Source organism: Mytilus californianus, unplaced genomic scaffold (genome assembly GCF_021869535.1).
Source record: "Mytilus californianus isolate M0D057914Y unplaced genomic scaffold, xbMytCali1.0.p SCAF_6, whole genome shotgun sequence".
Lineage (NCBI taxonomy): Eukaryota > Metazoa > Mollusca > Bivalvia > Mytilida > Mytilidae > Mytilus > Mytilus californianus.
Genome location: NW_026262712.1, coordinates 92,514,700 through 92,529,912, shown reverse-complemented (window position 1 = coordinate 92,529,912; position 15,213 = coordinate 92,514,700). Strand labels below are relative to the sequence as shown.

Genomic DNA, 15,213 nt, shown 5'->3' with positions numbered 1-15,213 from the left:
GATAGAGGGTTGCTGCTTTCAAGGAATCTATTAAACCAAGATTTCAAGGCGGTGAAGCAACGGATATATAATACCAGATTTGTCTAGTCATAAACAACGCGACGCTTGCCATAGTTCCACGGAAAGTTCATTAAAACTTCCTGGGTACCTAGTTTCCGTCCCGGTCATTTGATTGGGTTAGTGTTGCTGAATCCTTGATTTTCTGGTTTGTTCAGTAGTTTTTTCCTCTATTGTAATGAAAAACAAAATGAAAATAAGCAAAAATTATTTTGGCACCTTTTAATAAGAGTTTTTTTTCTTCCAACTTCTGTTTCGTCTACCACTCCTTCTGGGATAACCGGAATTGTTTATTCTACTCCATGGTCTTAAACTCAATCTAGGAAAGTTTTGACAAGGTATACGTGGAGCTCTATAGAAAACATAAAAAGTATATTTGATTTAAATGAGTATTTCTAATATGATATCAAAAATAAATGTACAGTGCTATGGCAAAACAAATTTAATATGAATCAAGGAAGGGAAAATTCAAACAGAGTTTTTGGTGATTTACATTACACTGACCTTGTACTGGTAGGTATAATGATTATTTTGTATGAAATCTTAAAAGATTAATTATTCATGAAATTTATATATTTCTTTAAATCATATTTTCTTTGCCGTTTTTTTTTTATGCATCTTATTTTCTTTTCAGAACTGTTTGATTAGCAAAAATGTATATTTATATGAATGAGTAAGGTCTATACCACTTTAATCGTATTTCCAGAAAAATCAAGGGCAGATAATTACATTAAGATTGATAGGACAATTTTGTGATTTTGTTAGATTTTTCAAGCAAATACGGCTCATGACCCTATCTTTATTTGATATTTCGAAAGTATTTATGAACAGCAATTCTCTAATTGAATTTTAACCTATTCTATTGTTTAATGTTTCCTCAATGGGGCAAATTAAATGTCTACTATATAACCTATCTAAAATAACTGTGATTTCGTTATTTTATATGTATTTTAACGAAAACACAAGGTCCATAACCCCCATTTTTTTTTATTTTGAAATGTGCATGTGCATTAACCCAGATGTCTTTAAGAGAAATTTAATAAAACTCTCTCTTGGAACATTTAGACACCTATGGTACCTTAAATGTATATTTGTAACTTTTATTAATTGTAAACAATTTGAATTTTTATAATATCTTATAAGAAATGCCGACTGAGTGTCTTATTTACTAAGAAAATGGGATATTCACCAAGACATTTGTTATAGCAGGATTGTCCAATATCCTGTAATAGATAACTGCATTAAATGTTGGAAATGTGATAGAAAATCAGGATATTCCCGTATCACAGCTCTTAACACAATTTAAGAAATTCAATGTCTTGCAACAACGAAGTAAAGGTTCTGAAATAATTTCCATGTTCAACAATAAAGTTTTTCATCTAATTTTTTTTTCTATTTAATATTTTGGTTTAAAGGCCTGTGCATTTTGCTTGAAATTCAACTATTTCATGCAGCTTAAGATATTTAGACTTAGACTAAATAAATACCATAATAGGCCTCAAAAGAGGTGAAGGATACCAGAGGGACATTTAAACTCATAAGTCGAAAATAAACTGACACACCAAAAACTAGGGGTGATATCAGGTGCTCCGGAAGGGTAAGCAGATTCTGCTTCACATGTGGCACCCATCGTGTTGCTCAGGTTCAGTATAAATTTGAATCTTCTGACGTTTTTAGTTTTTTATACATAGTAGAATAAATTAAAGAACCTTTGTGAGCACGCTCTCATACTCCACGCTCAACATTATCCTTGGGCAAATTAAATCTCACCAGATTCCTATGTTTAAAGACTCATAAATCCTACAAAAGCCAACTGATAAAAATTTCTTTTGGAAATGCACATCTACATATTATGTCCCTAATATCTACAAAGTTTCATGAAATTCAGTTGCGTGGTTTCAGAGAAATTGCAATGACAAACTTTACAGAATTATGTTTGGGCCGAAATTCAGAAGTTCAAAAGGGCATAATTGCATCGTAGTTTTTTGTCGATAACTATTGAAAAAGTGTCATGAAATTCTGTTTTGTGGTTTCAGAGGAGTTGCAGTTGCAGAGACAAACAGAAGTATATTTATGCCAAAATTTTATAATGTTCAGCAAAGTAAGATCTACAAAAAAGTTGATATGACCAAAATTGTCAATTGACCCCTAAAGGAGCTATTGCCCTTTAAAGACAATTTTACGCAATTTGTTGAACATTATTGCTGCTTACAGTTTATATATATCTATAATAATATTCAAAATAATAACAAAAAACTGCAAAAATTTGTTAAAACTACCAATTCGGTGGCAGCAACCCAACAATGGGTTGTTCGATTCGTCTGATAATTTCAGGGCCGATAGATCTTGACCAATTAAACAATTTTACCCCATGTCACATTTGCTCTAAAAGATTTAGTTTTTGAGATATAAGCCAAAAACAATTTATAAACAATATACCCTAAGGAACATTTAGTTAAAGTTTGAAGGTAATTGGCCCAGTAGTTTTAGAGGAGAAGATTTTTAAATGTTAGCAAACTTGATGAACAAATTGTGTAAAATTGTCTTTAAAGGGCAATAACTCCTTAAGGGGTCAATTGACAATTATGGTCATAATAACTTTTTTGTAGATCTTACTTTGCTGAACATTATTGCTGCTTACAGTTTATATATATCTGTAATAATATTCAAAATAATAACAAAAAACTGCAAAATTTTGTTAAAACTACCAATTCGGTGGCAGCAACCCAACAATAGGTTGTTCGATTCGTCTGAAAATTTCAGAGCTGATAGATCTTGACCAATTGAACAATTTAACCTATGTCAGATTTGCTCTAAAAGCTTTAGTTTTTGAGATATAAGCCAAAAACTGCATTTGACCCCTATGTTTTATTTTTAGCCATGGCGGCCATGTTTGTCGATGGATCAAAATTTCGGATACAATTTATAAACTAGATACCCTAAGGAACATTTAGTTACAGTTTGAAGGTATTTTGCCCAGTAGTTTCAGAGGAGAAGATTTTTAAAATAGTTTACGACGACAGATGACGACAGACGACGACGACAGACGACGACAGACGACGACGACGACGACAGACGACGGACGACGACGGACGCCAAGTGATGGCATAAGCTCACATGGGGCCCTTCGGGCCCCGGTGAGCTCAAAAGTTGAATCTTATATCCTGTCAATATGCACATTTACTTAGTGTATCCTAATTATCTACAAAGTTTCATAAAATTCTGTTGTGTGAATTCAGAGGAGTTGCGATGACAAGACCAGGACTGACGGACGGAATGACGGACGGATATACTGATCGATAGAATGACGGACGGACGGGTTAAAAACATTATAACCTAATAGTATAATAACAGACTGTGATCAAGTATTACCCAGTTAACGGAGACACAAACGGATTTGCAGGCATTGAATTCACATCCAGAGTCCTACAATAAAGTGCCGACAAAGACTGTCTTTTAATCTGTTCCAATTGAGCTGAAATAAATGCAAAAAACATTTTTTTAAGTTTGTGTATACCTCAATAGATTATGAACCCATGTGATGCTTGCACTTGATGAATAACAGTTCATGTAAATCTTAACTGTTTACACTTGGCAATATCCTTTATTGAAAAATCAAAGCATTCATTTCCATTTAAACAAAATTACTTATCGATGGTAGAAAAATGTATGGACTGTTTTTAAATAATAAGAGAAAAGTTATTCGATTATTTTACTGTTTTTTTTTTTCAATTGTGTATCAAGAATAACTTATTAGTAAAGAATTAAACATTGATTTGAATACTTAATTTTGTCCCCATTTTTGTTTACAGGATAATGTAAAAATATTTAATTGAGAAATAAAACAGTAAAATTTTCAATTAACTGACAAAAAAGTTATTTGTTAGTTGTAACTTATCATTTCATTAAAAAAACTTAATAGAACATATAATGTTCATGTAATTTCAACATTTTGTTATAAAAAAGGAATACTAAAAAGAAATATCATTCCTGTAGGAGAAAAAAATGGTCATCTTCAGCTTTTTGTGGGTGATATGATATTGCAATATTAGTTTAAAGGTTAAATTGTATAATAGAAATAATGCCAAGACATAAATTTTGATTAATAAAATATATATACTAACCAGCAGTGAAACCTGTGGGAACGAATTCGTTCTCATAAAAAAACCGGTCACCTGTCTTATATAACATGAACTGAAGTCCAATTATACATCTGAATGTTGGTCCCACCAGGGCACCTGCTACTGGTGTCTCTGACAGTCCACCAGCAAATAAATCGATATCATCAGGGTGGCTAAAAGGTAAGAAAGATGATTTCGATTAATAATATACTATCACACTAATCATGTATATCGTTTCAGTGTAACATTGATCTTGTCAGGAATGCAAACTTCAAATACTGTTTTACCTGAAAATGGATTTCTAATATCTCCTGTGCTCCTGAAGGGTAAGCAGACAAAAATGGAATACAATAATCTGTTACAATTTATCTATTGGGCATGTTGGCTTTGTCGTTTATCCTATCATAGTATGAAAATGTTCAAATCATGTTTTTTTTTCTTCAAAACAACGTCGTTTACATACACAGTTATAATATTTCTGCAAAGTCACGGTGCAAACTAGATTCGAGGATGAATAATGGTCACAAAAATGTCTCAAGACTATGCAAATTTTGTCAATTTGGAATAAATATAAAATGTAAGTGATTTTTCTACATTAACATCTACGCAAAATTTCAGTGATATTTAAATGATTATGTTGCTTTTACCTATGAATCTAATTATTTCACAATATATGAATTGTTAGGCCACATAAATCATTTAAAGCACACTCACCTTTCGACAAGGAATTAATCTATTTATTAGGTTTATACTCCTTATAGAGATTTCCAATAAAATGACTTTACTCGACATAACCGACCTAACTCAGCGTATTTTTTCCTATTGCATTGAAGCATGACGGAGAGGAGCATACACTAAATGCATTTTTTGCTCTTTCGACACGCATTTTTTGCTGATATAGACTAAATGTAAAAATTAACCCAACTACTTCTTTTAATCTTTAAATACTTTGTTATTAAATTTTGAAAGATTTTATTGACAAAAATATTTTAATGGAATAAGCAAGCTAGCAACTTGTAATCAAATACACCCATCATTTCTTGTCAATTCACTTGACCCATATTTCAGTTCTTCTCAAAATATGAATTTAAAAAACTACCAAGTAAAAATTTAGCATGAAAATATTAAAATAATGAAATCCGAAGCGAGAAGGTTATCTCTTTTTTTGTTTTTATAAGTTTTAACGCTTAAAAAACAGATTCCAACACACCCGAATGTAAAAGGTGTACGCGACTAACTTTTTTTTTAAATTATTTTTCTATAATTTAATTCAAGATAATTTGACGTGAACAGAAATTCATATCATTGATACATTTATCAAATAGTACTTTTTAGTCTTTAACTATGATAATGCATGGGACGAGGTTTTTGTCCATGTATAACTAAACGTGCATTCGCAGATACAGGGGGAGAGGGCGTACTCCCCCTTTCGATCGCCAAATAATTTTGAAAATCTCACGTTATCTATACAAATGTTTAGTATAAAATCGTCCAAATTTTTTTTCGCGTTGCTCCGCTCGGCAGTATAAATTCAATTATCGGGAACTACGCCCTTTTTCGAATATCTTGGATCCGGCAATAATCACAAATTGTATAGCACAAAAAAAAAAATTAATGATTGTCGTTTGACTTTGATAAATACGTTTTAAAAACCACAATGTTTGAATATTAGACATCTCGCACGGGATTTAAAACTTAAGGCTACATACTGAATTGGATTTTTTCCTGGATTTAGAGCTCACTTAACACGGAAATGTGATACTGGAGTGTAATCTAATGGATACATATTCTTGTTTCTGATGTTTCTTTTAATGTAAATATTCATTTATTAAGTTATATATAATTCCACTAACAAATAATCATGTATCTTTTACTGATGAATTATCATTACATTTTATAGAAACTACATATAATCTACTATACAGTTATGAATACTAATGGTCCTACCGACACTCTGTGCTTTTGACATGACACAAGGTCTTGCTTTTCTAGAGTGTTTATGTACTTTTTTACTTTATTTGTGATATGTACAAAAAAGATGTAGTATGATTGCCAATGAGACAACTCGTCACAAGAAACCAAATGACACAGCAATTAACAACTATAGGCCACCGTACGACCTTCAAAAATGAGTAAAGCCCATACCGAATAGTCATCTATAAGAGGCCACAAATGACGAATGTAAAACAACTATAACGATAAAACTAACGGCCTAAGTAATGTACAAAAAAATGAACGAAAGCACAGCAACAAACGATAACCATTGAATTACAGGCTCCTTACCTAGGACAGTCACATCCATACATAATGTGGCGTGGTTAAACATGTTAACGGGCCCTCTTACCTGGGACAGTGGTGTAACAGTACGAAATAATTGATTAATATTCTAGACTGATTAATTATTCTGAATTTATTAGTTGTAGCTGTTTTTAAGATAGTGTTCAGTAGCTGTGAATACTCTAAGATCGGTACATGGAGTTTATTTGGTAGTACTAGTAATTGCTGTTTTTGTACTTCGTTTCAGTCAGAAGAGTCAATCCCTTTCTTACTGTTTTAACTGTGAGTATAGATATGATCATTTGATAAACACACTTCTATGATCTCCATTTCTTTTATCTTGGACATTTATAAAACTTGAACTATGTAGCAAAGAGATGCATGCGTAAAAAAAGTTCGCGACATAAATTGGCTAAAATATCAGATAAGGATTTAGCCTCAAGCTATAATACTTACAAGCTATCATGATAAATACGACGAAGATCTAGCCTCAGGCTATAATACTTATGATGATGATGATGATGGTACTGATGTATGTCTTATATCCAGCGACAAATATTACATATATATTAAGGATGATGAAATGATAATGATAAATGAATATACCTTTTTGTACATGACCAACACTTAAGAGTCGCATTTTTATATGCTAGGTAACAAATTAGCGTACCCGATACAAAGACACACTGGGGGTCCAACAAAATTATTGAACCCGTAATTGAGGCTAGCCTGCTACCAGTCAATCCCATATTTAATAAAAACCTGTTAATATATTTTATGCTTTATGTGCATATCTTATTATTCTAGCAACACTTGTTTTGTTTTGATAACACTTTTTGTTGCATAATTTGTTTGATTTTTCTCCTTGATTCTTTGTATCAAAAAGCTTAGTTTTTATTGTAAAATGGTGTTTCACAGCTTCCATTATCCTTGTGACTTGCTATTGTATTAATATCCAGTAGGCATGCAATTATTATTCTAAATAGTATAAAATATTTTTTAACAAGTAAAGATTACTCCGTTTTGATCCAGACTTCCTTACCACTAGCATCTAAGATACATACACTGACAAAATATTGTACCCGCACTCATATTACAATCACCCTGTCTGTCCGTCCGCCAGTCTTTCCGTTCAACAAATATTTTCAATTTTCTTTTCAAAAGCATTAGTATGCTTAGCATGCATTCTTTCTTCGATTTATTCCATTTCATCCGACATGTATATATCTGGATCCGTGTCGAGCGTCCAACTATCAAACAGAGTCCAAATGGCGTGAATAACGACTACAGTGGCTCCTGCTGTCGTCAACAATAAGCAAAAACTCATACCGTATTATAATTATCAGATACTAGTATATGATGCATTGACTTTGAAAAATATAAACAGTTCAAACGAAAATAAAACATCTTTACAAGAGTAAAATTAACCCAAAAATGACAGAAAGTAAAAACACGACATCCACTGAATTGAAAGCTCCTGACTTGGGAAAGCCAATATAGAATTTGGCCTTATTAAACGCGTTTACCAGCGTTCAACACTCTAGCGTAACAGCACGATATAAGAAATAAAACCGGTTAAATTCAGTTGGAAATAGCTCAACTAATCAATATTGAATTAATCCCAAAACAATTACATTTTTATGATGAAAGACACAGAGTTCCAATCTTAAAGTACCCCAGGTACTGAAAGCTGATTCTTATGTTCATGTTGAATTACCTGAGTTAAAAAAAATAAGGAGATATGATATGATTGCCAATAAGAAATGAAGTGGATGTAAGCAATGATAGGCAACTGTACGACCTTCATCAATGAGAAAAATCCATACCGTATAGTCGACTATAAAAGGAACCAACTTGAAAAATATGAAACAGTTCAATTGAGAAAACTACCGGCATGATTTAAAACAAAACAATTTACGAAAAACAAATATAACAGATATGAACCAACGACAACAAGTGAACCACAGGCTCCTGACATGGGACAGGCACATAAAGAATGAGTGCTCAACCCCTCCTCCTAAGCCTGGGACGGTGGTGCAACATCACGACATAAGAACAACCTGGAAAAACCTTCCTTCAGAGAGCTTAGTTTACACATATATACATATTTAAAGTTATTATGGATATTAAATTTGTTTTCAGCCGTGTATCACTTTCACTGGTGATCCTATGCATGGATATGTCGTAGAGTTTAACTTAATATATAAATATATATCTCTAAGGCGAGACAACAACTGAAACTAAAAAGTTTTGCTTACCTCAATCAATATGTTATAGTTTAAGAATCCACTTCTAATTGGACTAGTAAGAGTTGTCTTAATCCAAAAACAACTATGACAATATCAAGCCTTACTAATTAAAAGTACATTTTTAAAAGAAAATTACTGTAAAGACTGAAGTGGCATTGTAGTTGTCTTAAAAATGTAACAAGTATATAAATTGGCATTCTCGTCCACTTTAAATCAGAAATACTTCGGGACAGGACATTTTTTTAGCCAATTACTATGTACTATAAATTGATTGTTTACTATCCACAGCGGTCAATGTTTATATGCAGATTAGTCATCTATTGCTAATCAAGTACACCTTTCAAATTACAATCTATATAACGAATTGGTGTACACATTTATTTACATATATTATTTTGAATTACAAAATTCTTTTTTTTTAATGTTAGTTGACTTTCATTTGAAAGAAAAGTGTGTGTCAACAATTAAAATGTAAAGAAGTACAAGACCTGTATTATTTTTTTTTTAAATATACACATCCCTTTGTCGAACGGTTTCTCTGGGGAAAAAATCGGAGATTGTAAATAAACAAGATTAACTGCAGAAGAACAGAACGTTTGAAATGATGCTTAATAAAAGTATGATGCAATGCCAGTTATCAATTTTAACAGAGACAAATTCTGACTAACACTTTGAATTCCATATTTCTGAAATTCCTAGAAAAATCTCTGTCTAATAATAAATACCCACGGAAATTGAATATTATAAAACATTAAGAGACGAAAGGAAAAAGGGACACCAATCTGATAACGACAAATAAAAGCATGTCAAATATTAAATAATAAAAGGTTCATTTGCAAAGTATATCGAAAAACAAAATAATGGTCAAAACCATGAAAGACAACTCAAATCAATCGTATGATAGGTAAAGATACGTGTATATACGTGGTCTTATGACAGTGAAGTTTTGGCGGGAATCTCAATAATCACGTGATATATAAAAAATCATGATTTCTTTCTTTTTCATCATCTTAGAAATACTTGATATTGATAAAATTTATCACGAATGGGTTTAATAGTTTTGTAATTCTTAGTTAAAATTTGAGTTACGTATTTAACAAAATTATTAGGTTAGCAATAACCGGTCCCGTTACGTGCGTACGTCGAGTTAGGTACGTATGTCAATTTATTGGAAATCTCTAATACTACCTTAAGGAAATTACACAATCAACATTATTTACCTGTAGACGGAAGCTAATGCTTTTGCAGCCGAAACATGATGGTTGGTTAAACCTAAGTGTCCTGATCCAAAATGTAAAGCAGGCTGTAACCCACAGAACTGTCGCCATCTGTTATATGATGGAATGCCATGGTCTCTACCACGTTGTATGTTAAGTGAACCAAGGTCAAATCCGTTTCCTGGCATTGTTTGAAATAGTCTGTCCCTTACTGCTGGAGTCAGATAACGATCTGTTCTGCTCTTGAACTGTGTTGTCATCCATCTGGCTATTGCATCTGGACCAAATGTAGTAAAGTCTCTTATTAAACGCGTCCTGAAGAAATGGTTTTCCATAGGTTCCCTGGCGCGTGGTGTGAAGTCTTCGTTAAACGATTCAACAAAAGAACCAACAAGAGAATGGCCAAATCGATATGCTGCGGCTGCAAATGCATTTCTCGTAGATGGATTTGCAAAAGGATTATACAATGTATTAAATCCAAATCGATTACATCGTAGCCCAAAAAAGTTCATACCTTCTTTCCCAAGTACTAAAGGAAGATATTCAGTGTAAATAATGTGCTGATAAATTCCTGTGAGAATTTTTTTTGCTTCCTGGTACAGTTCTTCTCCATTAGTCCACCCAGCTGCTCTCAACCTTTCAACAATATTGTTATGCTCACGCAGAAATGCAGTATGTACGACTGTCAGCATTGGATTTTGTGCTGATCTGGTGTCCCCTAGAAAAGAAACATTTCTTTGTTTCTGTTCACAAAGGAAAAGTGTTTTATTTCTCGTTCGTGTAAAAACAAAAGACTCGAAGACTTCTTAATAGTAGCAACGCTGATTTTACAATTCACCGTCGTGTACAAGAATTGCATACGTCCGAAATGTCTCAACAACTATAACTCAAATGTAATCAACTTATTATCAGACGATCATATCTTTTCAAATTATTTAACGATACAATATAATCTTACTATGAAACAGAATACCGAAAAGAAATAAGTTAAAAACTACAGTCATTGCCTACCAGATTTGAAACACTCGTCCCCTGATACACAACCAAAAGGACCAGTAGGCAGAAGTCTGTTAATGCCTTCTTGAAGTCTGCCTATAAAAATCAGTATACAAATTAAAGTAATGAAACAGTTATGCAATTTATGAAATATAATAATGTTACCTAGTTTTCAAAAAATAATTCAGACATAATTTAGAATGTTAAAACTTTTATAACTAATAATGGCTAAAAAACTTTTTATAACTGGTAATAAGTAAAATTACACCATTTCATTATTACTTTAATTTTCTCTTCATATTCTCTAGATCTGTACACACAACTTACTAAAGATTGTCTTTTTTATTTGTGATCGAAATGGAAATAATAAGGAAAGGTTAAGAAAGAATTATGCATGCTTTCATGCATTTTCTACATAAGGAAAATCCTGTTCAAAGTCAGGAATATGACAATTGTTTTCCATTCGTTTTATTTGTTTGAGCTTTTGATTTTGCCATTTGATAATTTTGAATTTTCCTTGGAGTTCGGTATTTTTGTTACTTTAATTTCTATTCCCTATATAGTGATTGTGCACAGGTACAAATAGAGCATACGACAACAATGTTCCTTAAGCTATTACACTACAAGAAACTTATATATATTTCAAATTTGATATCGGATATCTCTTTTGAAACTGTTATTTAATCTTGGTTTATTACCAAGATTTTTATAAGGTTTAATCGACGTAAAGATGTACTTGGAATGTTTTCATATAATGCATGTTTAGAATTGAATTTAAAAGCGTAAGAGGTTCTGTATGCACCCATGCTTTACCAATACATATTCTATTATTCTGAAGGATAATATGAAAACAAAATGTTTCGAGCATTCGATAAAATCCGGGAAGTTTGCCAAAAATATATGATGTGCTTTAATTAGATGTTTTTTCAGTCGTGAACGTAGATGATGTAATTTTCATCAAACCCGGTTTTAGACACGTTACTTCTGTCTTCTTTATAAGACTTAATACGGTGGAAGTAACTTTATAGGTATGAAGTAGGAACTATCAATCGGTAAACCTCGGCAGATTCTGCCACCCTTTTTTGTTTAGATCTGCCGGGGAGTGCCGAATGTAAGAAATACATTAAGTATCAGCTCCCTTATCTTTGTTGTTAAGTTTGAAGTATGAAATGTTTCTTACTTTCAAACGTATAAGTAAGCATAGTATTATGTTGTATATACCTGTTCCCAATTCTCGTAAGTCATTTTGTCCATTAAGCGTGTTTCCATACGTCACAGACAGATCAAGAAACGACGTCCTCTGATTTATTTGATTTCTATATTCTGGTGAAAAATGCAAAAGTTTTATTATATATATAGTTAGCGTTTTCTTGCTTTATTTGTTAAAAGATACATTTTCACAATTCTTGTTTCTTAATTACACGATATTCTGGGAGCAAAACCTAAAAATGAAGTCCCCTTTTGAAGATTTGCTAATTTATTTTTAGCTGTTGTGGTGCTACAGAAAAGCGGTCCATCGTTGATTTAAAGATTGAAAAAAGGGTTGCGTAACTGCATAACTAGTATGACGAACATATTCTTTTAGAATTCATTCAAACGAAGAAAGGGGTTTTTGTAGATTTACCCATACAAGTCGTACGGAAAAACAATGAAAAAGTGAACTATGAAATTTGAATGAGAAAACATCAAAAAGAAACTCTTTAAAACAGTTATTCAATTCTAGTCACAAGTGTAGGGTGATTATATGATTATATTTACAAATCTACTACATATTTTATCAATAACAAACATGTGAAAATAAAAACATGTCGTAGGACGTGACAACTATCCACCAAAGAACAAAATATGAGGGTATAAACAATTACAAGTTAGTGTACGACCTTCAATGATGAGCAAAACTCATATTTTATGGTGAGCTATATACGTCCCATCAAGAGATTAATGTTAAATAATTCAAATTAAAAACTGCATGTACAGACATGAATCAATCAGCAAACGGCAAACGAAAAACATGTAGGCAGAAATAATATATTTTGCTATTTGAAACCAACAAAAATACCTTTTGTCGGAGATGTAATTGAAGATACATAATGTCATTAGGAAAGTATAATTCTCTGAATGCTTCAACAAAACGCGGTAATAAAAGCTATGTAGAAAAAGGACAGACGACTTCAAAAATAAATGTAAAAACGAGTTTACCAATCATTATCAATCTTTAAGCGGAAGGAGGTTCCCTTTTACTACTATGATACGTCCGGTATTGTATTTGTTTTATATCCAAATGTTAACAAATCGTGTGTAACATAAAAAAACGGCCAGAAGAGGTAATTTGGTAATTTTGTTATGTTTATACGATTGTCCAATTTAACCTTTTTAAAAATTAAATTTACCTAGACAAAAAACAAACTGGTTTATTTAGTTTATACTTTGATATCAAAACTTTGACAATTGAAAAAGCCTTACCTGGAGGGCATCCTGGGGCAACACCAAAGTCAGATCTTACAAAAGGCATACAAGTGTTCTGGAAATCACCTGGCGGAGTTCTAAAGGAAAAACACTCTGATCTACAAAATAAAGACAAAAACAAATATGGAAATACAGAGATGTATTTGTGTTTCAACAATGTTTTAAATTCAAAGGTTCTACTTTATGTTCACATTCCATGTAAATGAGATATATGCTGACAGAATTGTCGCCAACTCTCAAAATAGATTGCAACAATTCGAATATTTACATGGTTTATGAGAGAAATAGCAAACTATTCAAATGTTCTAAAAAAATATTTACACAAAACATTTTAGTTTACCATGTTAATCTTCAATTATAACATTGGTTTTAAGTTAAGGCTTCTGACTTTAATAATTACCCCTAAATTAATAATGTAGATTGTTGTGTTTTTAACACTTTGATTAATTGGACATGGTAAGCATAATGTAATTAAATGGTAAAGGGTATTCCAATATACCTGAGATGTGCAATCATGTATATTAGTGCGATATAAAAACTCGAAACTTCCAAGTTTGTACTGAGAGAAGTCAAGTTGGATGTGAGAAATGTCATTCTACTATGATCAAGAGACTATTGCAAATCGTTCTGTATTTCAAGAACGTTTTTCATGCCCAATAAGTATTTTCATACATTAACTGAGAGAAATTTACATTTCTGTATTGTTATTACACTTGCTAACACGAATTGTGTTGTAGTTTGATGTAACTGAAATAAAGACAGCGAGATTTGTTATGATTTTAATTTGATTAACACAAAATCGGAGGAAGTAAGAAAACGGCTAAATGCTGTTTAGGTACTAGTTATTTGATTGTCATCCAAAACAAAAGTTTGTTTACATGCATGCACATTACACTGAAATTACCTGACAACCGGAACATTTCCATTGCAACAAAATATATTTTGGTCACCATCTACAAAAATGTGTACAAACAAATATTTATTACACAAACAACTATGACACATAAAAATCGCTAATATTGACCTTCTATACATATGTTGGATATGTTGAATATGTATTTCTTTTACAAGTTTGATTTACCAGATTATAGAGCGTATTTGTAAACTACCAATTTAAGTACACCCAATATTCATTTCCATTATTTTTGCACAAACAAAAATAACCCAGGAAATTTTTAAACCCTAACGTAGCAGTGCTGTTAAAAAACGATCTGTTCAGGATGTCTATATGTAAATTACTTAAGTAACATGGCCATATTAATACAAACAATTATGTTATAGAGCAAAAACATTTTCCATTTAAACATTATTTGTCTGTTTGGAGTCTTTTTATACAGAAACAATATTAAAATTTACCTTTGAGTATAGGTGTTGAGACGAAATCGTGGTCGATAAACTGTCCAAAATGAGTTAAGGATACACTATAAATTCTACTTCTTGGAGGTGATACACCACCATTCAGGACAGCGTTAGATATCTTACGTGGACTTGGAAGGAGGGGTCCAAGCACACTACGTAAACGTGGAACAGAACCTGTGTTAAATGCTACAATGAAAAAGATGTGTCAAAACTGTGTTGTACATGTATATCAATTTACATGTATACATGTTTCAAATCGAATTAAAAACAGGAGTCAGAAACATTTTATAAAATACTATAAAGCTAAACTCAATACTAAGGAAGACATTACTGGTAAATATTTGAAATATAAGCGATGATTACTTTTTATATCCTTTAATTTTCCAACTTAGTCGAAATAAAAAAAAAACTTACGATCTCCGTATGTAGGGGAGAGAAATCTAGCTTGATTTGTTATAGAGGCTCCCCATA

The 15,213-nt window shown here is 31.9% G+C and overlaps 1 protein-coding gene across 1 annotated transcript; it reads right to left on the bottom strand.

Moving 5' to 3' along the window:
* Window positions 1-254: 254 nt before the first annotated feature.
* On the bottom strand, window positions 255-14,639 carry LOC127706664 (peroxidase-like protein). The gene is made up of 8 exons (XM_052211321.1): window positions 14,623-14,639; window positions 13,381-13,481; window positions 12,139-12,240; window positions 10,933-11,013; window positions 9,925-10,639; window positions 4,182-4,351; window positions 3,430-3,532; window positions 255-409 (listed from the first exon to the last, which is right to left on the bottom strand). The coding sequence occupies exons 1-8, from the start codon at window positions 14,637-14,639 to the stop codon at window positions 280-282; spliced, it is 1,419 nt and encodes a 472-aa protein (XP_052067281.1). The 3' UTR covers window positions 255-279.
* Window positions 14,640-15,213: the final 574 nt, after the last annotated feature.

What these genes read in the sequence shown, in the direction of transcription:
- LOC127706664 (XM_052211321.1), bottom strand. An exon ending in GCATTAGCTTCCGTCTACAG is followed by an intron (nt 4,352 to 9,924) that starts GTAAATAATGTT and finishes CTTACCTTTTAG; the next exon opens with CCACCCTGATGATATCGATT. An exon ending in TCCCACAGGTTTCACTGCTG is followed by an intron (nt 3,533 to 4,181) that starts GTTAGTATATAT and finishes CATTTATTTCAG; the next exon opens with CTCAATTGGAACAGATTAAA.